General features: G+C 37.3%; 1 protein-coding gene across 3 annotated transcripts in view; it reads left to right on the top strand.

Moving 5' to 3' along the window:
• Positions 1-21,479, top strand: part of FBN2 (fibrillin 2) — a 177,441-nt gene that overhangs the window by 77,449 nt on the left and 78,513 nt on the right. For all 3 annotated transcript variants that reach the window (XM_080373133.1, XM_080373134.1, XM_080373135.1), the window contains exons 14-19: positions 95-217; positions 1,284-1,406; positions 7,190-7,342; positions 8,245-8,298; positions 13,052-13,177; positions 16,161-16,286. In XM_080373133.1, coding sequence (XP_080229259.1) covers positions 95-217; positions 1,284-1,406; positions 7,190-7,342; positions 8,245-8,298; positions 13,052-13,177; positions 16,161-16,286 — 705 coding nt within the window. The remainder of the gene's footprint in view (positions 1-94; positions 218-1,283; positions 1,407-7,189; positions 7,343-8,244; positions 8,299-13,051; positions 13,178-16,160; positions 16,287-21,479) is intronic.

The following is a 21,479-nucleotide window of genomic DNA, read 5'->3' on the forward strand; positions in this document are numbered from 1 at the left end:
GAGTATGTCACATCAGATGTGATCGTTTATTTTTACTGTGTCATTTTCTGGAAGGTGAGGAACTATAAGCAGTTTTCTTTGCAATATTTTGCAGACCATGATGAGTGTGCCACTACAAACATGTGTTTAAATGGGATGTGCATAAATGAAGATGGAAGTTTTAAATGCATCTGCAAACCAGGATTTGTTCTGGCTCCAAATGGGCGTTACTGTACTGGTAATGTAGAACTGAGGGCTAACGCATTAAGACAATCTTGATTGAAAGTGCAAGAATGGCAATCTCGTCACATGGCTTTAATATACTAATACCTTAATAACTCATTACAGTCAATTCCTTAAGCTGCCTAGAATAAAAATAAGTTTAATGTACAAAAATAAATAACTAAATTATTTAATAGTACTGCGAAAGCTACAACAAATGATAAATTAGCTTTTGAATATTCTTGGAGCATTTTAAATGCAGCAGAATATGCAGCCCCTTCATGAAATGCTAAAGCGAGAAGTAATATGGGTTGTTTAAAAGGTTGAAAAGATTTTACACTGATGAACACACACAGTATGTTTTCCACATAACTATTTTGGCAATTCAGAGTGCATAACACTTAAGACATTGTATTTGCCACATAGCATTACAAACTTTTATAAGTGATGTAATTGAAATATTAAACGTTTTAAGAATAGAGTCTGGTTTAGCTTCTGTTTTAAGTAAATTAATGGAAGATAACCTGTTGCTGCAGAAGTTTGAATTTCAGTCGTTTCTAGTAAGTGCAAAATCATCCAAACTGTTAGTTTTCTGATTTGATGTTGAAACCTTTCTATTAATTTTGGTTTTCTTAATGTAGATGCAGCTTGGCTGTTGACTTAGGTAGAAATTGATGACCAATGAAAAGTTTGTAATTAAAATTTACCATCAAGTGGATCTTCTGTGATTAGTGCTTCCTTAACCATACTTTAAAACAAAGTTTAATATCATGGGATGGACAAAGGGGAGAATTTATCAGTTATTTTTCTTAGTGTAGAATCTGAAGTGTCTCTAATCCTATGTTTTTTCTGGTTTGCGTGATTTTTAGTTTGGTTTGGGTTTTGGGTTTTTTTTTAATAATGTGTAGATGGAATTTTGATTATTTACTGTAATTCCAAGATGACATTTTTACTAGAAATAAAACAAGGATATGTTGATGATTCATCTGCTATCATAAAGTAATTTGGTAATGTTTTAAAAATATTAATTGTAATCTCGCCTAAAAACAGCAAATTGATTGTTTTGTGTTGCCTCCTGTTAGATATTGATGAATGTCTGACATCAGGAATTTGCATGAATGGTCATTGTATAAATACTGAAGGTTCCTTCCGGTGTGAGTGTCCACCTGGCTTGGCTGTTGGAGTTGATGGTCGCGTGTGTGTAGGTAAGTGAGATATTTTAATTTTTTTCATCAAAAAGCAAGTGGAATTATCAGGTTGTCATATTAAAGAAATACATCAAGTGGTATCCTTCTAGATAATGTTGACATCAAACCACAGAGGATCTGTTCTAGAATAAATCCAGACTATTTGTCTTTTGTTTCGCTATGTGTTTGTGTTAATATATGTGCATGTGTGTATATATATTTATATTCAGTTATGAATCCGAATCACTAAGACATATCTTGGTTGCGACACTTTGTAATTTTGCACTCCCCTTTTCATTTCTTTCTCTAATCTGAAAACATTTTATTCTGCCTGTACCACAGTGTTAAAAAAGAAGCTCTAGGAGGTGAAATAGTGAAAACTAGATACACTTGTTTCTGTGAACTCAAATATCATTATTAAGAATTATTAGGAAATCTTGCATTATGCTATCCCATAAACCTAGTGTTAAAAGACAATAAGCTTAAATTCCTCTGTGGAATCAGAGTGGCACCACCTTTTGTTTACCGGTTACTCCTATAAACTAAATTTACAGTATTTATTCTTCCTGGCATCTCTTTTTTGTTTTCGGCATGCCCTTTGTAGTCTGCTGATGAATAATCTTTCGTCATACAATATGAACTGCAGTCTTATCCCCTCAAATGTTACTGTTTGACAGTTAATAGATTCTTCACCCAACTCTACCAGGAGCTCTAGCACTGGTTCAGGGAGCTCATTGGAGGAAAATGGAGCATTTTCAACCTGATGAAGAATAAAAAGGGGTAGACAGCAAGACGTATTATTACCTTATTTTCTGCTGATTGCTGATGAAGATGTTGGAGAGGAATATACATTTCATAAAAATTTCTGAGAGTGGTAGGACTACATGCACTAGGGACTGTGATACTGCAAAGTTCCTTAAACCGATTTAATCTGCATGAGATGCCATCCTTCCCTTCTGAATTTTGAAGCATCAGTTATGTATCTTCTTTCTTATTCCATAGCTCATGAATGTATCTTATCATGAGGCATATTTTGTGTCCCTAGGTTCACTTAGTGGGTGGGCTTGACATTGAGCTTCAGCAGGCTAATGTGCATGGAAAGGGGCCTCCTTGAGTGAAAAGCACACCTCTGGCAGCATCACAACACATTAGCTTCACTTTGGTACATGACCTTGTGTGCTAGGTGCTTCTGGTTACTGGACTGCCATTGGAGCTGGTGTTAGATCGGGACAGCTGGTTATGTCATGATCTTTGACAAGTTCATGAAGCAGTAAATGCAAGGAGGTGACCATTGGCTTAGCTCTGCAATAGTCATATCTATTAATCAGCACTATGACTGTTTTTGCTGATGGGTGCATATACCTATGTCTTATCTGCCTGTGTCCAGATAAAGGAAAGACAGATTTCATCACAATGTTTTGATGTTTATCTCGTACTGAAAGGATGTGAGGTACTACATCCTTACATTACTATTATCAATTCATTTTAAATAAGATTTTAAACTACGCAGAAGTTCATTATCCTTTAAAATGAAATCTAGTGCAAGCATTCCTGTCAAGTGCCTGCACAAGTTGGCCCTTTCTGTTACCACTTCAGTTTAAAAATGCACAGTAAAAACCCAGAATGGCTTTAAAAATAGGCTAATAAAAAGACAAAACACCTTCTCAGTCTCTCAACTGAAACCCAAATATTTGTTGTTTTGAATAAATGAGATATTTAGTTAGCAAAATTATACTAAAGATTAAACCAACAAAAGCAAGGTTTACTCTCTCCTATATGGTAGCCAAATTGTTTTCTTGTGGTTTATTAAACATTTGGAGAAAAGCAATGAAAAGATAAAACAATGAGAATAGGCTTGGTATACTGTTTTTAATATAGGAACTTCACTGCTTAGTGACACAGCAGCAAAACCAGATTTGAGTACAAGCTGTTCAGTACCTTTTTTGTGGTCCAAGTTGGCCTCATCATTACCCCTGTCAGTGATACAGCTGCAAAGAATCAATGCAGCGCTCTATTTTCTGTGCTTTCCTTCACCTAATGCTACCATAGTTCTAGCAGCTAAAGGCTTCACAAGTTGGCCATCAGCTGTGAACACTATTTTTTATTTGAAAAAGTTCAGCTTCACATGTCACATAGCTTTAAGTTTTGCCATAAATGCTTAGATTTTCAACAGGAAATACCCTTAATATGACAAAAATCATAAAGCAGAATCACAATTTATTTGGAAAATTCATTTTAAAAAGATGATGTAATTATTCCAGGCATAAAGTAACATAAGAAATTTCAAATATTGGATATCAAAAATATCCTTATACATGACCTTTTGATAGAATTTCTAAGGCAATCTGCTGTTTAGAATTTTTTGTGTGTGTGTATATATATATGTATGTGTGTTTATATATACATAGACATGCTGTGTTAACTACAGGAATTCACTGTCTGGCTATTCTGTCCCATATCGTACATGAACTAAATAATACTTTTCAGACACTCCAGCTGCTAGAATATTTGTAGTCTGAAAGTTGGTAAGTTACATGTGGCTTCCTTTCAACAGTATTCCCACAAATGTGCTAGGTAATTAGCAAAAATGCAAAATCAAAGAGCCTGCAATCAAATTCTGTCACTCTTACTTTGAGCTCTATTTTACTTCTGAATAGTGCCATTGATTCTGGTGGGACCATTCATAGAATAAATTGCTTTTTTATTTAGTATTAATAAGTATGGCAGGGTCAATCAGAAAATGTTATACAGGTTTGGAATGAAAAAATGCATCAAGGGGGACAAATGCGGGATAAATACTCAGAGCCAAACTGGTGTTTGCAGGCATTTCAGGTTTAGCTATACTTCTAACTGCAGCTCCATGCTCAGATACCTCAGCTGGCTCTCTGTGTGTGTTTGTGTATCACCTCAGAACTTGTACTTGTACTAAGCTATGGCTATGGCTTTGTGCAGTGTTGAGACACTTATAATTCAGTCTGCGGTTCACATCTCTGCCCAAAGCTATAGTCATCCAGAGCAAAATAGTTAAGTTTTATTTCACCCTGGTTATACTGCAGAATCATACCTCAGAGTGCCTGTCATGAACATTGCATGATTTGATCTTCGGAAGAACCTGGAGGGTGCAGTGACTTGCACTGAGAATTGGTCAATCAATCTTTTCAACCAACCTTGACCATAATTGTGATGGTGATAACATTTGCAGATGTTGGAAGGTTGGAAGGGCTACGCCACAAAATTTTAAGAGTCTAGAAATGCTATTATCTGGGCAACAGTGGTTTCCTATAAACAAGTGCACAGTTACAGCAGTACCGATGCTAAACTCTGATCTAAGGGCATAAAATAAGTTCTCCAGTGTTCTGCAATTAGTAGCCAAAGGCTGATCAAATTATATATGGGGAGCAGGGCAGGTTCCATCAGTAAGGTGCATGCTCAGAGCTGTTGTGACATTGGGAACCTAAGCTTGGTGAGGTGCCATTGCCAACAGCAACGGAACCATGGTTAAAGCAGTTCTTGTCCTTCTATCCTTGTTATCAGCATGGGAAGCACAGCTCATGGAGGACATTCTTCCTGTCATACGTTTGCTGTTTTGCTTCTGGGGGATCCAGCTTGGTTCCTCATCCTGCACAGGCTTTGTGAATCACTGTGTGGATAAGACTGTTCGATAACTAGTTAGGCAATCCTCCCCAGATTCCCTGTGGAAACACTGCTTTCTGTAGTAAAGCACCTGCTTTCTTCTTATGCAAGAGCAGTTGCTCAGTACATCTGTAGCTTCCTCCAGCTACTGCCCACATTTCACATCTTTGAAGACCTTCCTACAGTGCATTTTTTCACACTTCCCAATCTTTTCTCCCCCTGAAATTTCCCTCGTTGCTATTTCCTTCCCTTGAATTGCTTCTTCATTCTCTCCCAGACACCTAACTAGAGGGAAGCTTTCACTTCTGTGACAGGGCAATGATCGAAGCCCCTTTACTCATGGCAGAGCATGGCAGAGTGGCATCTGGACTTGTTGGATGTGCGGGGAGAGGATGTGATGCAACTAGCTATTTCGCAGAGTACATGAACAGACATTTCTTGTGCAAAAATTCCTGATTGTTGTCAAGCATAATAATCTTTTCCTGCTGTCAAATGCAAGCAAATTGTGCTGGCTTCACCTTGACTCTTGGCAAGGAATAAGCCCTGAAATCTGGGCCACATTTAACTGTGCTCCAGAACTATCTGTTCCATGGGATACCAAAAGCAAGAAAAACATTTATGTGCAGGCAATCCTGTTTTATCAGAGCCGTCTTACAACACTTGAAGAACAGGCAGAACACATAAGGAATTGCCAGTTCTTATATGGATTGGCACAGGGTATTCAACATCCACTGTAAGATTTTTCGTGCAACTTTTCTTCGTTGTTTTGAGGTCATCTTTTAAGTAGATAACTAACCGGATTCCCTTAGACCCTACTCGGTTTCTGAGTGCACCCAAGTTCATGTTGAGGCCAAGTGTATGGTAGTTTTACTAGAAGATGGACAAGGAGCATGAATTAAAGCCATGTGCTGGCCTGTTCCATAAAGATGCCTGAAACAAAAAGTGTTTCTGTAGCTTCAATAAGTGTCTGTAGAAGTGTAAGAGCCAAAACTAAAGGCTATTTGCTCTACCTGTATCCTGCAGTTCTCAACCACACTTTTAGATGGACTGTCCACCCACTTGCCTGTTAGAAGATTTCCAATATTATCTTACAAGCAGATATGAAAAAGGCATCTAAGCCTGACTGAAAAACCAAAACAACAACAACAAATAAAAAAAACACATAAAAAGTGATCTAAGATACATTCTCGTAGTTCCTGCATAAGCATAGCAGATGGTTATAGCTGCAAAGGTAGGGCTGAAGGCCTGCCTTGGGAGCTGCACCTCTTGGGAGATGTGCATAATTTTTCTGCTGTCCTTTATGGCGTGATTTTTATGGTTGGAGACCTTCCAGGTATTATCTGGTTTCTTTGTGTAATAAGTGGTGGTTTGTCCTGGCCATCATTTTCATCCCCCTCCCCAGGTATGGCGCTTTAATTTCCATAGTGGCTTTTCAATCACAAACCTCCAGAACTTTCTTATGCTTTAGGCAGTAGTGCCACTTTCCCCACTATCTAGTCATGTGGAAGAATTGCTAAATTGCTCTTCCTAGCTAGGTATTGGGACCTCTTTGATATCCTAAACCTAAGCCAGCACTGGTGCCAGTTTACATATTAATCTATTAAGGCAGCCATATCATGTAAACACTGGTCTGAACAATATGCTGAAATTGCACTTCTGCTCAGAATTTGTAAATTCAGTAGGAGGCTATGCTCTTCTTTTTGGAAAAAGGTAGACTCCCATATTGCCAGCACTGGCCTGCTGGTGAGTTATCCTACATAAAGAACCATTTTGGAAGTAAACAGGAGATCTGCATGTCCAGGTTATGGTTGTAGTACTTCTCAAAGGCAAAAATTCATCACCACATGGTGATTCAAGCTTTCTGTGTTTCTTACTGACATACATGTTGACAGATTTACAAAGCTGCTCTGATGAGTGGGTGATCTTTGCTGGGTAATATGGAATGCTTTTAAATTTGCTCACAATATGCTGCTTCAGGTGGTTTTAAAGTGCTGTGTAGAATTGCCCTTGATGCCATCAGGTTTATTGTAGCTGAGCAGTGGAGGTGTAGCCAATGTAACCATTTTGTTAAACAATTTCTTTTTATTTTACCTCTTGTTGAGAGAGTATGCATGCATTTCACAGTCAGCCTAAGGAAATAAATTATTTCTTTGTTTGCCCTTTCATAGATACTCATATGCGTAGCACATGCTATGGAGGCATCAAAAAAGGAGCATGTGTGCGTCCTTTCCCTGGTGCTGTGACAAAGTCTGAATGTTGCTGTGCCAATCCTGACTATGGTTTTGGAGAGCCATGTCACCCCTGCCCAGCTAAAAACTCAGGTAAAATTTTGTTTCTTTGAATACTACAGTGGACATACAGACTTAAAAATTCTCATTCAGATCAGGTTGTTCATGTACTTCATGCCTTAAAGTGCACTGAATAGGGTACTTAATGGAATTGTACACTGCTTCTGGAAGTGGCTTGTCCTTCAAAGAAAATCTCTCTGGTATTTTATGTTGAGTGTTTGTGTTTTTATGCATTTTAACATTTGGGGTGAACCTAGTTCCAGAGCTGGACAGACTGTGATAAAATTCAAGATGAAGAACATGAGTATGCTATGGATGAACTTGAGTCCCTGAATGAAGTGTTTGCTTTAAGTAATAATACTTTGAAGAGACAAGCAGAGTGCTCTGATGAATCTGTAGATTTCCTAGTTAAACCAATCCAGTTTAAAAGAGCAGCCCACATTAATTTTAGAAATTTGTATTTTATTTTACAAGAATCAGTTCTCTGGTAAACATGGGGGTTGATTAAAAAAATAATCTCTTGAATATAGAATTGAGATGATGTATCTTGGACAGTATTTCCATTCAGTGTCATTTTCTGAGATAGCAGAAAACTATTTAGAAGAAATTAAATAAAGCTGGCATTATGGTTGCAAGCAGTAACTTAAGGAGACAATACTGTCAAAAAGCGTAACAAAATCACTTGAGCGTTTTAATTCTTGCTATCAAATTTCATTTTTTTATATATGTGAAAGTTCAGGGTATAATGCTGCTTAAGGTATTTAGCTTTATTATCTATAAATAGTTATTTCATGTGAACATTGGCATTTTATTAGTTACATTGTAGGAAAAGCATTTTGAAAAAAGCAAGTGGATTTGATTTAGGATTAAAGAAAGTGAAACACTGGAAGTAACATTTTCTTTTTTCTCCACCATCTCTTGCTTGAATTGAGTAGCTGAATTCCATGGCCTTTGTAGCAGTGGGATAGGTATTACTGTGGATGGACGAGGTACGTTGCACATTTTCTTTAATGCATATGATTCAAGGTTAAAAAAATAGAATTGTATTTTTCTGTAACATACTAGAGTGGAGGTTTTTGCCTCAAGATTAATATGTTGATTTTAGTATTTTCATTATCAAAGTACAATAATTCAGTGTTGTCTAAAGAAGAGGCCAGAATTAATCCTCTACCTTGGATTTTGACTGACCCTGACAAGCGAAAAAAAAGTAATCCATTTTAAAGGTTTGACCTGGAATTCATTTTTATTTTTTAGAATAGTCATCATACTGTTCTCCCTCATTTGGGGAATGACAGGAGCCACTTGCTTTTGTAGCTGATTTTCAATCAGCTGGGGTAGTAATAGAGCAGGTTTCACTCCAGGTCCAGTGTTCACTACATGGACTGCTTCCATGGAGGGATCATTTCTCTGGTGACTCAGAGTTGGAAGGGAGCTGACTAAAAAAATCCTCCTAAAAAAAGTCCTGAAATGAGTGCTTGCATTTAGTACTGGGAATTGTAAAGCTCCAGCTCCTTTTTCTAGTACCACAGAGAGAGGGATTTTAAAAATAATAGCTGAGCCAGGCCTGAAGTAGGGGTGATACATGCTGCAGCTGCCAAATAAGTAGAGTAGGTTGAAGAAGGAATGGTGGAACACAGTATTATGATTTGCTGCTAGATAGTTCCCTGATGAGTTAATAAAGTTGCAGCCAAATTAAAGCAGATACGTATTTCCAGGCATTTCATTTGTATAGCTTTTATCCTTGTCAGCATTAAAGCTCCTATTCAGTTCAGCAGGAACAGCATGAGACCCTCTCATCATTATACTTAGTAACAGCCTACATAACTTTTAAAAATAGTACTATAATAAAAGAAATTCTGTGTCTGTTCAGTACTGTAAGTATATATGCATAGTTTTTTCTTCTCTATGAGCTCATTGCTTAACGTGTTGCCAAACTTACAAGCAATTTGAAATCCTTAGAGTTTGTAAATTCTCTCGGCTTTCTTTTCTAAAAGAAAGTTCTATTTGATGAATCTCTAAATCTCATGAAGAAATAATGGCAATGGACAATAACACTATTGTACAAACAGCATCCTACCATAAGAATTTGCCTGTAGTCTGGTAGAGAGGTTCTATGTTCTTTTGCATACACAGAAAATACAACTTCTCACTGAAAATGTAAAACCAGTTGTGGTCTATACCAGCGGCATGGTAAAGACTATAATCTCTCAGGGGTTCATTTTTCAGCTGAAGTCCCTTTTTGTTTAGGCTTCAAAGAAAACCCTAGTATTTTCTGGACAGCTAGCAGACACCTTGCAGACAATTTTCTTGCTGCTGCTCCTATCATGCTTATAGCAAGGGACTTTGTTTGCCAATTCCATTTCCTAAAGGAGAGGAATTCTGATCCCACTTTCAACCCCTAACAAAAATTCCGTTGTGTTCCTCATGCATTCTCATTTTCAAGAATGAGTGGGAATATACTTTATTAGTGAAGCTCTTGTCATAGAGATTTTGTTTTACTTTTAGTTGATACATAGCTTGTTAATTAGACAGCAGTCCATCACCACATCCCTACTCCTCTCTTTCAGCTTGTGATTAACAAGTGCAAAACATTCATGTCTTCATCTGGGAGAAATCTGGACATAGTGAGGACAGAGATTTTACATTCTTGTATAATATAAAAAATAACAAGAAGGGCTGGATGTTCTGAAATCATTAAGTTGATAAGGAGAGGGATATTAATGAAATTGCATGGCTTGTCCCAAAGATATGAACAAGTTTACTAAATGACAGAAAACTTTTTCTCAGAAGAAAACGTAGAGCTGAAGTATTATGCAAATTCATATTTTCTTACCAAAAAAAAAGTCTTACAAAATTTTCAGATGTCTCATAGCTTTGAGTTTCATCCAGGGATAGCATGATTTTTCCAAATGTGTATCTGAGTATACGTAATTCATGATCTAAACTGCACTTTGGTTGTCCTTTATAAAAGAAAATGTCCTTTATAAAAAAATTGAGCAGGACAAGTATAAAACAAGCTTTTTATGAAGTCACAGCTAGGCCAGCACCCCTGCTGTTCTTTCAGAGTTTGGAAAGGGAACTATTTTAAAGTAATGGACTTACCGTATGAGAAGAAATAACTTAATATTGAAAAACCCTCTTTTCCTCAGAGGCAAAAAAATATTAAAACTAGCCTGTTCCTGTTCTTATAGTTCATATGAATATTTTGGCATTTTCCAACAGCAGAAATTCAATATGGGACTGTATATTCAGGGAATATATCTCATTCATCATCCTATTCTGTTAATCCAAGAAAAAATTTAAATTTCCAACAAGTGCTATAATTCCTGTAAGACTGAGTATTTTGTGATATTGACCTATGCGTTAGTTCTGTATTAAGAAAAGTATTTGTGTCACCTAGTAATTTATAACTTCTTACCTAGATCCTTAATTCACAGGCACTAAGTGCACAGGCTAGATATTTTGCAGCATTACAAACACATAGTTCCCTATTGATTTAGGTTGGAAAGAATATCTGGACATCATCCAGCCTAACCTTCTGCTCAGAGCAGGGGTAACTTCAAAGTTGAATCAGGTTTCTCAAGGCCTTGCCTAGTGGAGTTTGGAAAATCTCACAGGATGGAGTTCCCATAGCCTCTCTGGGCAGCTTGCGCTCGTGCTCAACCACTCTAATGAGGGAGAATTGTTTTCCTGGTGTTAAAATTTTCCCTGTTGTAACTTGTACCTGTTTTTTCTTGCCCTGTCATTGTGTACCTCAAATAAGAGTCTATCTCCATCTTCTCAGTAATCATCGCTTAAAATCAGAGAACTGCTATTGGATGTCTCTGTCATCTTTCCTTTTGCTGGCTGAACAAGTCCAGTTCCCTTAGCCTGTTCTCATACATCAGGGACTGATTCTGCTAAGGGACATTAATCACCCTTTTGGAAAAGCAGCACAACAAACTGAATGTAGTCCAGGAGACTCTTGTAGTACACTGAGGATAATTTCTTAATCCAGGTGATAGACAGCCTAACCAGAGGAGAAGCATTACTGTAACTGTTGCTTACCAATACAGATGAACTAATTAGTGAGGTCAAGACTGATGGCACCCTGTTCTGTAGTGATCTTGCCCTGGTGGAACTCATGATCTTAAGGGATATGGGCCAGGTGAAGAGTAAAGCCAGTGAATTTTAAGACAACTTTCAGTTGTTTAAGGAAATAGTGGATGGGACCCTCTGGGAAACTGCCCCTGTGGGCATAAAGGAGCAGAACAGAACTGGCAGGTTTTAAGGACATTTTCCTGAGATTGAAAGCTCTCTATTCACGTGTGAGAAATTTGGCAAGGAAGGCAGGAGACCAGTATGGCTAAGTAAAGACGTCCTGGTCAAACTACAGCATAAGAAGGAAATCCATAGGCAGTTCAACCAGGGACGTGTATCCTGGGAAGAATACAGGGACGCTGCCTAGATGTATAAGCATGGAATCAAGAAACCGAGGATACAGTTGGAGCTGAGTTTGGCAAGGAATGCAAAGAATACGACAGGCTTCTACAGGTACGTTAGTTGGAAAGGGAAGATGTCAAGAACATGTACACAGACACACACAAACACACTAAATAAGACAGGAGAACTAGTGACAACTGACATGGAGAAGGCTGAGGTACTCAGCAGGGTTTTTTTCCTTTCACTGTTAATCACTTCTCCTGTATCTCTCAAGTCTCTAAACATCAAGGCAGGGATGGGGAGAACAAAGGCCCTCCCACCATGGGAGAAGATCAGGTTCAAGACCACCCAAGGAACCTGAACATACACAAATCCATGGGATGTGATGAGATGCATCCCAGGGTCCTGGTGAATGTAGTTGCTAAGCCATTCACCATCATATTTGCAAAACAGCAGTCAGGCAAAGTCCCCAGTGGGTGCAGAAAAGGGAATATTACACCCATTTAAAAAAAAAAAAAAAAAGATAAAGAGGATGATGATACGAACTACAAACCAGTCAACCTCACCTTGGTGCACAATAAGATCATGGACCATATCCTCCAGGAAGTTATGTCAAAACATGGAAGACAGAGGTGATTAGAGACAGCCAACATGGCTTCACTAAAGACAAATGTACAGTGGAGTGACTGCACTGGAGTGGACAAGGGGCAAACTACTGTCATCTACCTTGACATCTGTAAGACCTTTGATACAGTCCCTCACAACATTCTTCTCTCTCCACTAAATTGGAAATAGATAAATTTGGTGGGTGGACTGTTGGATAGATAAGGAATTGGCTGGATGGTCATGTGAAGAGTTATAGTCAATGACTCAGCGGCCAAGAGGAAACCAGTAACAAGTGGTGTCCCTCAGGGGTCTATACGGGGACCAATATTGTTTAATGTCTTCATCAATAATATAGATAGTGGGATTGAGTGCACCCTCAGTAAGCTTGCAGATGACACCAAGCTGAGTGGTGCAGTTGATTCATTAGAAGCAAGAGATACCATCCAGAGGGACCTTGACAGACTTGAAGCGTGGGCCCATGTGAACCTCATGAAGTGGCCCAAAACTGCACACAGTATTGCAGGTTTGGCCTCTCTAGTGTCAAATAAAGGGGAATAATAAATTCTTTCAGCCTTCTGGCTGCCCCCTTGCTATACCCTTGCTCTGAATGACAGCCCCAACATCCAGTGAGTCAGATATTGTCCATGTCTATCAAAGGATCAGGTATTTCATGTCTCTCAGTACCTGATTATCTTCTGTGTTGTGTTAATATAGATATTAATGAGTGCGCATTGGATCCTGATATTTGCTCCAATGGAATTTGTGAAAACTTACGTGGCAGCTATCGCTGTAACTGTAACAGTGGCTATGAGCCCGATCCTTCTGGGAGGAATTGTGTGGGTAAGTTGCTCAAATTTTTTATCATTGTTGAATAATTAATCACTATATTGATGCTAATTCGAACTGATAGAATTAGGTTGCAAGACATCTACTTCTTAAAGCTTAAATGCAAAAAATCTCTAATGAAACTGTTTTTCTCAGTCACTGCACAGCAAATATTCTTAGTGGTATATTTTTCCATTATTTGGCAGGAGGTTCGGGAAGTGTAAGCAGGAGATATCATTGCAAGTTAGGAATTAATTTCCTGAAAAGCATGGATCAGTTTGTGTTATATTTTAATGCATAACATTTGGCAAGACCACCTAAAAGGTGTTCCTTTCAAGGCTGGATGATAATTTGCCAAGAGCTGAAGGTCACGATTATGCATAATAAAATGTAGCAGATGGTTGTCATTATTATAACGAATGATAACTGGTGGCCTATGTACACAGTCTCGGCAGTATGCAATAATTCGTCATGTCCCCAAGTTACACAAGTGCAGCAGAATGGATTGCTGCACGGTTAGTCCTCTAATTTCTGAAAGCTTCAGCTCATGAGGGAATCAGTGACCCACTCTTAGGATTACACAAATCATGTCTGAACAGTGGGCTGAAGTGTAACAGCTATTCTTCTATTCTTCAGAATTTTGGGTCACCAGTGTATGGGGATGATTCACTTCAGAAACTTCTAATTATCATTTCTAGTTTGGTTTGGGTTTATACCAGGCTGTTGTTGAGTATCTAGATACATTTGCTGCAAGTGTTTAGGAATACCCAACAGAAGATACCTATGTTACACATTTCACTCTCTGTCTAATTGATTTTATTATTCATGGCTGCACGTGAAATTCAGTGTTATTTTTTATTTTCTTTTGGGGAGTTTTGCATCCAAACCCAGTGTATTATACCACAGGGACATCATACAATATATCACTTATAGTCCTGTTATAGTCCTGTAATTTTAAACAGAAAGATGATGTTTGTGTTAAAAGCTAGTGGACATCTAAAACATTAGAGTTATAAGTACTGTCCTACTTTCTGATGTGTTTATTCTGGGAAATTACTGTTCTCTACGCTTAAAGGTTTACTGACCTATCAACGGTATTTGTGGTCAACAAAATCCCACCATTTTTGGTAGGGAAAACCTGGAGTATATAACTGGTAGAATATTAATACCAAACATTCCTACCTAGTGATGCAAAGCGAACACAAAGTTATAGAAGTGTTTCTTTTCATCTGCTTCACTTAAGGAATTTTACAGCTAATTACTTTCTAAAGACCCTAAATACATTGGCAGGAAAGGCACTGCTGCAGAAATCTATTGGTAGGTTTTTTAAATACTTCACATAATATTCTTTTTCCAAATGGATTTTATGGCAAGGAATTTTATTTATCTAGTTACACTTGGGATTATGTAAGTGCTAGCATAGGTATATGTCTGTTTAATTATTTAAATAGAAGTACAACATACTGACTGTGGCGATGCATTTATTCTTAGGAGAATTTTTGCACAAGAGAATTTCATTATGAACACTCAAATAAAGGCTTGAATTATTTTAATTAGTGATACAGATTATGAGCTGCCAGGAAATAAAAATGGTTATTAGAATGCAGACAGTATTTTTGTCAGTTTGAAGTGTTTTTAAAGCATGAACTATATTGTTCTGTGTTTTTACAGCGCATATCACAATAGATTACAGTCCAAATCTGAAGTTGCTCTGTGAGATTCTAAAGTAATACATTCATAGCACTGCTAGTTTGGGTTAAAGGGTTGTATGACGACAAGCTTAAAAGTAAAATCTGTTGCTCTTGAAAATGTCAAATTCCAAATCCATCCTTCTCTACTTAGTTAAAATCAGATGAGGTTAGATTAAGTACAGGTTAGTTCAGAAGAGCTTCTTTACAGCTGCCAGACTTCAGCCTCGGGTTTGTCTTCTGGGGAAATGTAGACTTTATTGTCTGAATACTAAAGGAATTTTTAAGTATGTCTTGCAAAATCTAATGTAGTTGGGAAACTACAGCAGCCTCCAGATTGTAATTATATTGCATTGTTGTTTTTCTTCTTTGTTTTTAAATTTAAAGTCTCTGAAAAATCTAGTTGGTTTAAGATTTCATTTGCAACATTAAGTTTGGGAAGTCAAGCAGTCAAAATATAGGAGAAACCCTGAAGCAGGATGAAGTGTCAGGTTTATCATAGCTTATTCTGTCAGTGTTCTTCTATAAGTTTAAGTATTTGTGACATGTGATGGGCTTTAAAAGAAAGTATCTTAAAATTATTTTTTATTTTTAAAAATAAACAATAGGGCAATGAGGAAGATGGATTTTTTATTATTATTATTAGCATTATATGCAGTTGGTGTAAGAGCAGTTCAGGGAGTGATGGTAATTTATGGGGTTTTCCTATTCAGTGTGCTTGATATCCTAGTATTAATCATAGGGGGCTTTTTTAATACAGTATACCTCTGGAGGGAAGACACATACATGTGCTGTTAAGATGTCTGCCATACATGAACTGCACAATTTAGATTTTAACAAACATACTCACTTCATGGATAACAAAATCGATTTTTGGCCACCTAACAGGATTAGAATGGTAATATTAACATACTGTGATTTGTGTGTTTTAAAAAAATAAAATTAAAATGCTGGTTTTAAAGCAAATAGACCTTTGTGAAGTTGTCATGGTAATATAGTCATACAGTTGACAAAGGCTCCCAGGTCATTCCAGGAAAACATAAATATTATTTTAAGACTATGAACTATTTTAGAGCCTGCTAACAAAAAACTTTAAAAGCAGAACAGAATTTTTAGTAATAAGAATCTGAAAATGTATTAGATTTTTGAAACTAGAAAATTGGCATTTTTCCTTGCTCAGTCTCTGTTGTAGAAAATTGCATATCTGGCAATATAATTGTTGCTGTAGAAAGCAACAAGGGCTGCTTGTGGAGGTGAAGGCATCTCATGGCATTTGCACTCATTGGTATGTCTAACTCCTCTTTTTGCAGACATTGATGAATGCTCAATGAACGGGCTGCTGTGTGACAACGGGCTCTGTCGAAACAGCCCTGGCAGTTACAGCTGCACCTGTCCAAAGGGTTATGTATTCAGCACTGAGACAGACACGTGTGAAGGTGAAAAATCTGCAAGTTGTGTTAATTTTATTGTTTATCATATAATACTAAAGCTAAATGATCACAAAAGATTCCGAGTAGTGAAAATAACAGAGGGAAAGACAGAACTAAGATACTGCATCCATCATTGCATTCTGATTGCAATTTCTCTCAGTACCTTTTAGTGTGGGGTCTTATCATTGAATTTATTTGCAAGTAGACAGTTGTCATGGTTTAACCCCGGCCAGTAACTAGCACCACACAGCCGCTCACTCATTCACCCCACAGTGGGATGGGGGACAGGATTGGAAGAGAAAAAGTGAGAAAATTCAGGTGTTGAGATAAAGACAGTTTAATAGGTAAAGCAAAAGCCGCGCACACAAGCAAAGCAAAACCCAAGGAATTAATTGACAACTTCCCGTGGGCAGGCAGGTGTTCAGCTATCTCCAGGAAAGCCGGGCTCCATCACACATAGCAGTTACTTGGGAAGACAAATTGGGAAGACACTCTGAGCATCCCCCCACTTCCTACTTCTTCCCCCAGTTTATATACTCAGCATGACATCATATGGTATGGAATATCCCATTGGCTAGTTCAGGCCAGCTGTCCTGGCTGTGTCCCCTCCATATGTCCTGTGCCCCTCCAGCCCTCTCGCTGGCAGGGCCTGAGAAACTGAAAAGCCCTTGACTTGGTATAAACATCACCCAGCAACAACCAAACCCATCAGTGTGCTGTCAGCGTTGTTCTCACACCAAATCTAAAACACAGCGCTGCACCAGCTACTGAGAAGAAAGTTAACTCTGTCCCAGCTGAAACCAGGACATCGGTTCTTTTCTATATGAAAATATTTGCCTTTCCTTAGATAAAACATTTTTAAGCTTGAATAAAGGGGAATATATGCTTGCATTTGACCATGTAGCGAAGACACTGAATCTGTTATTTAGGGAAATGTGTTAGTTTTGATCACAGTCTCTTCTTTCTTTTCTCCCTTAAGTCGGTGACAATAGTTATTTCTAGATCAAATTCATGTATTTGTGATGCTTTATGTGGTGTTTGAATTGCAAGATCTGGATGCTCCTGCCTGTTGATAATAACATTGTCTTTTATTTTTAGAGTATAATCAAAATTGCTTTCTTATATTATGAATGAGCACAGATGTTAGAGCAATGAAAATGTTACATAGCAGAAAATAATGAGAAGTTTTAATTAGAAAAGAAAAATTAAGCAGAGCTGTACAAAAAAAAAGTCAAAATAGAAGCATTACCTTTTGTCTCAGTTTTTAATGAATATTGAGTAGTAGAATTTTACTCGTCTTTTCCATTAGTTTTTATTTGGTTCCATGATATGTAAATGTCAATATTTGTTGTCATTAGAAAACTTTTACAGTAAATAGCCTTCCAATTTTGTGAGTGATGGGGAAGCTATAATGCTTTGTTATGGAATACTTGTTATGTGAACCAATGTCACTGTCCAGATTTATCTGAAGCCCTGGAAGCCATTATTGTACTCAGCCGCTTGTTGTTACTGATCAGACACAAGTTACCGCCATACAACTAAGCAAACATATAGAAAGGAAAGTGGAAGCACTTTAAACCATCCTTGCTGTGTAAGATCAGACAGGGTAACTTACAGCATTACCTTAGCAGCATACGCTGAACAGGCTAACTTTGCACTGAAGCAGGTGGGGAGCATTCGTGCTCTTTGACAGTTTTCAAGAGGAGTGGAAGCAAGCATTGTGGGGTGGGCAGTTGTGTTTTGAATGCCTCCAGCTGTTTGGAAAGTGAACATGTGTTTACATTCAAAACATCTCATGAAGTGGTTTAAATTCTGGCAGTATCAAATCATTCACCTCTTCACTCTTGCTGTTCAAAAGAAATGTTCTTTTTTGTTTAGTGTATGTGTGTTTCAGAGGCCCCTTTTAAAAGTTAAAATTTCTGCTTTCCCTGTGTGTTACAAATCAGTAGCACTTGTTCAGAGTACCCCATGGATTTATTGTGCTCTCTCTGCTAAGCTGTCTCGATGCCTGGTATCTATCCACAATGTTCAGGAGAAATTTACTCTTCAGTTTCTGTCTATATGTTTAGTTTCCATGTACTGAATTATTTCTAGCTGTGAAAATAGCTTACCATGTGTCTTTAATGTGCATGTTTCTTAAGGAACCTTCTAGACAGAAAAACTGGAATAGTACGGTAAAGGGAGATGTGTATTACTGATATGAGGAGACCATCAACTTCAAAGCGTAACACTGACCAAAAGGTAGATGAATGAGATGCCAGAATGCAAACAGCCTAGCCAAAATTATTGAAATAAAATGTCTCTGGACTTCCAAATATAAAATGTAATATTTTTTTTTTTAATGGTAATAATAGTAACGTTAATATAAAGGCTCAAGATAAGGATTTGACAACAACAACAACAACATGGTTACATCGAGCCACCACAGCTTTAGGAAAGAAGCGATCTTTTCTGTCTTCCAGAAATCCTTATCGTTATTGTAGTGTGTTTTCTGCTGTGCTAGAAGTTTAGGGATCATAATATAGCGAACCAAATCTGGGAGTCCTTTATCTTAGTTTTTTTGTAAGGGGGGTGTAAGTGGAGAAGAGCATGAGGGAGAGTTATTCTGGGGGAAATTAATTTACTAGTTCATTTGAATTGATCGTTTGTTGAGGACAGGGTGACTTTTTTAGATAGCATTGCCAGCTGATATTGACTGCAAAACCATAGCATAAGAAAAAAGTTACATTTAAGGTAAAACAGAATTAACAGGAAAGTATACAAAGAGAAGAACTAGCAGAAATCCAAATGGTAGGCATTTCCTCTCTTCATAGCACCTTAGTGCATTTTTCTGAGGAATGTGACGGCTTTCAAGTTTTCTCTAGGGGAATTAGGTGCATTTTCCAGATTATCATTTTACAAATCAATTCTAAAAACATGAATAAAGAACCAGTATGATTTATTCAAACTAACACATTGTAGAGCCTCCTACAGCCACCTAGTAATACAAGAACTGAGATATTTCATAACTCGAGCCAACCTGAACATGAGGTAGAAAATGCACACACACTTGATTTAAACAGGATTTTATGTAAATTAAAATCTGGTCTCTTGTGAAAAAATACTGAGATGGTTATTCAAGCTCATTAAGTAAGGTTGTTTGGATTTCTGTTGGTGGGTTAGGTGAGATTTTAATTAATGCGTTTACTTTCATTTTCTTTTTTTAACTTTTCTTTTTTTTTAGATCTTCATAAAAGTACATGCATCTGTATATGTTTGCAATATTTGTACTGTGGCTCCTGCAAAGACTGATGAAAGAGTATTATTTGATAGTCAAAAAAATTCTGTAAAAGAATAGATCTGTCCGTGTCTCACCTCCTTTTCATGGTGGCCAGCAGGTTTAGCTTGTTACTGAAAAGGAGGATATTTTGCCATCTTTGTAGAATAACAGTGGGTGTGCCTCTCTTGGCTGTATGTCATAATCCATGTCTGCTGAACTCTGAGCAATGAGCTTGTGATTGGGCATGATTGCTACATTATTATTTAAAATAATAAAACTTTTTGTCAGTAGAAGAAAAAAAAAGTCCTCTTTGCTCATTTGGAAAAAAACCCACAAACCACCAAGCAAAAGATCATTAACTAAAACTTCAGATTTGTAAGAGTATTCTGTTTCTGAACATAGTTTAGTGTAATCACCCTAAAATACTTCACATTTTTTATTGACTGTACAGCAGAATCTGAAGGATTGCCAGTTTCTTTCAATCTTATCTACATTAACTTACATACATAGGTCATGAAGGATCTGTCATCTCATCTTTAATATGAATCTTATAGTTAAATTGATGTTTAAATTTAGCCAATCAGGTAAAAAAGCTGATCAAGAGGACTTTAGTATAAAACTGTCTGTATAACCCATTAAATGTATTAATTTTTTTCCAATGTTGAGTGGATTAGCAACAGAGGAGTAAATTAATCTCTTTCTGCCCAAATTCTGTTTTCAAAGAAACACTACGTAATTCAGCGTGGAGTTGCAAGTTCACTAGTTGTAAAAAACTTCTGTAGCCAGAAGCTCTGTGTTGGTGCTCTGAAAATGCTCTGATGCTTGTTACTCACCAGTATACTTTTAATTAATATAACTCTTATCAGTTACTGTGAAGAAACAACAAAACCACTCGCTGTTTTTGTTTATAATTCAATTAAATTTTTTATCAGTTTGTTGTGGGGAGCAGGGGAGTTGTTTGAGGCTCCAGAGTCTGTGAAAGTTGAAATTTTTACAGCAAGCTCTGTGGTTTGGATTGTGTTTCCAGTGACATAACTAGTTAAATGTAAACCAGATGTGCTTTGAAGTTAATTTCCACGAATTTACAGTGGACTGTTTCAATTTTTGTTTCTCTGACATTGACAATGTACACTCACTTAAGAAAAAATGTAGTTTTAAAAAAAAAACTCTGATAAACGTTTTCAAATATAGTGGCTTTTATTTTAAAATATAAACCAATATTAAAATAAATTTGTTTTCTTGCTCACTCTTGTTAAAATTACTATTTAATATTCTTATAAGAAAGTGTATAGAAACAATTTTTGTAGTTTGTTTGCATTGTGCGTATGATGCTTTTTCACATGATTCAGCAGAGCACTAATCCTGAAGTGCATCCATCCTTCAATTTTTTTTTCCCTAAATGGTGGTTTTAGGGAGTAGTCCATGCAATATTATAAAACTGTTAATACCCAAAAGCTTTGAGACTTGATTTTTTTGTTTGTTTTGGGGTTTGTTTCTTTGTTTATTTTTCTTCTTTCCCTAGTATAATGCTGAAGTATGTCAAATGCATAAAGTAACAAACTGGTTTTTGGGACATTGGAAGCATAGTAACAAAATAATTTCAGAAACAACTAGAAGTTAATGCCTCCAGATATTTGTACCCTAACCCTTCGTGAAAGCTGCTTTCCATCTTTCTACTCCATAGAGAGAAATGGGATGCGTATTCCTTCATCTGCATCAGGGCAAAGTGGAATGAGGAGGAGTCTGGTTCTGTGACACATCTTCACTCACCACTGGTCTTGGTGACCAGCTTCTGCCATTCTCATCCCAGGAGATGGAAAGTGACTGTGGGATCAGTGAGGGGCAGGCACTGGCATTTGGGAAGGGTAGAAACTGAGACTGAGAGAAAAAGGAGGAAGGGTGAAAGGGGAGCAGACCGCAGCAACCTGGCGGGTTGAGTC

This window comes from Falco punctatus (assembly GCF_963210335.1).
Source record: "Falco punctatus genome assembly, chromosome: Z".
Classification (NCBI taxonomy): domain Eukaryota; kingdom Metazoa; phylum Chordata; class Aves; order Falconiformes; family Falconidae; genus Falco; species Falco punctatus.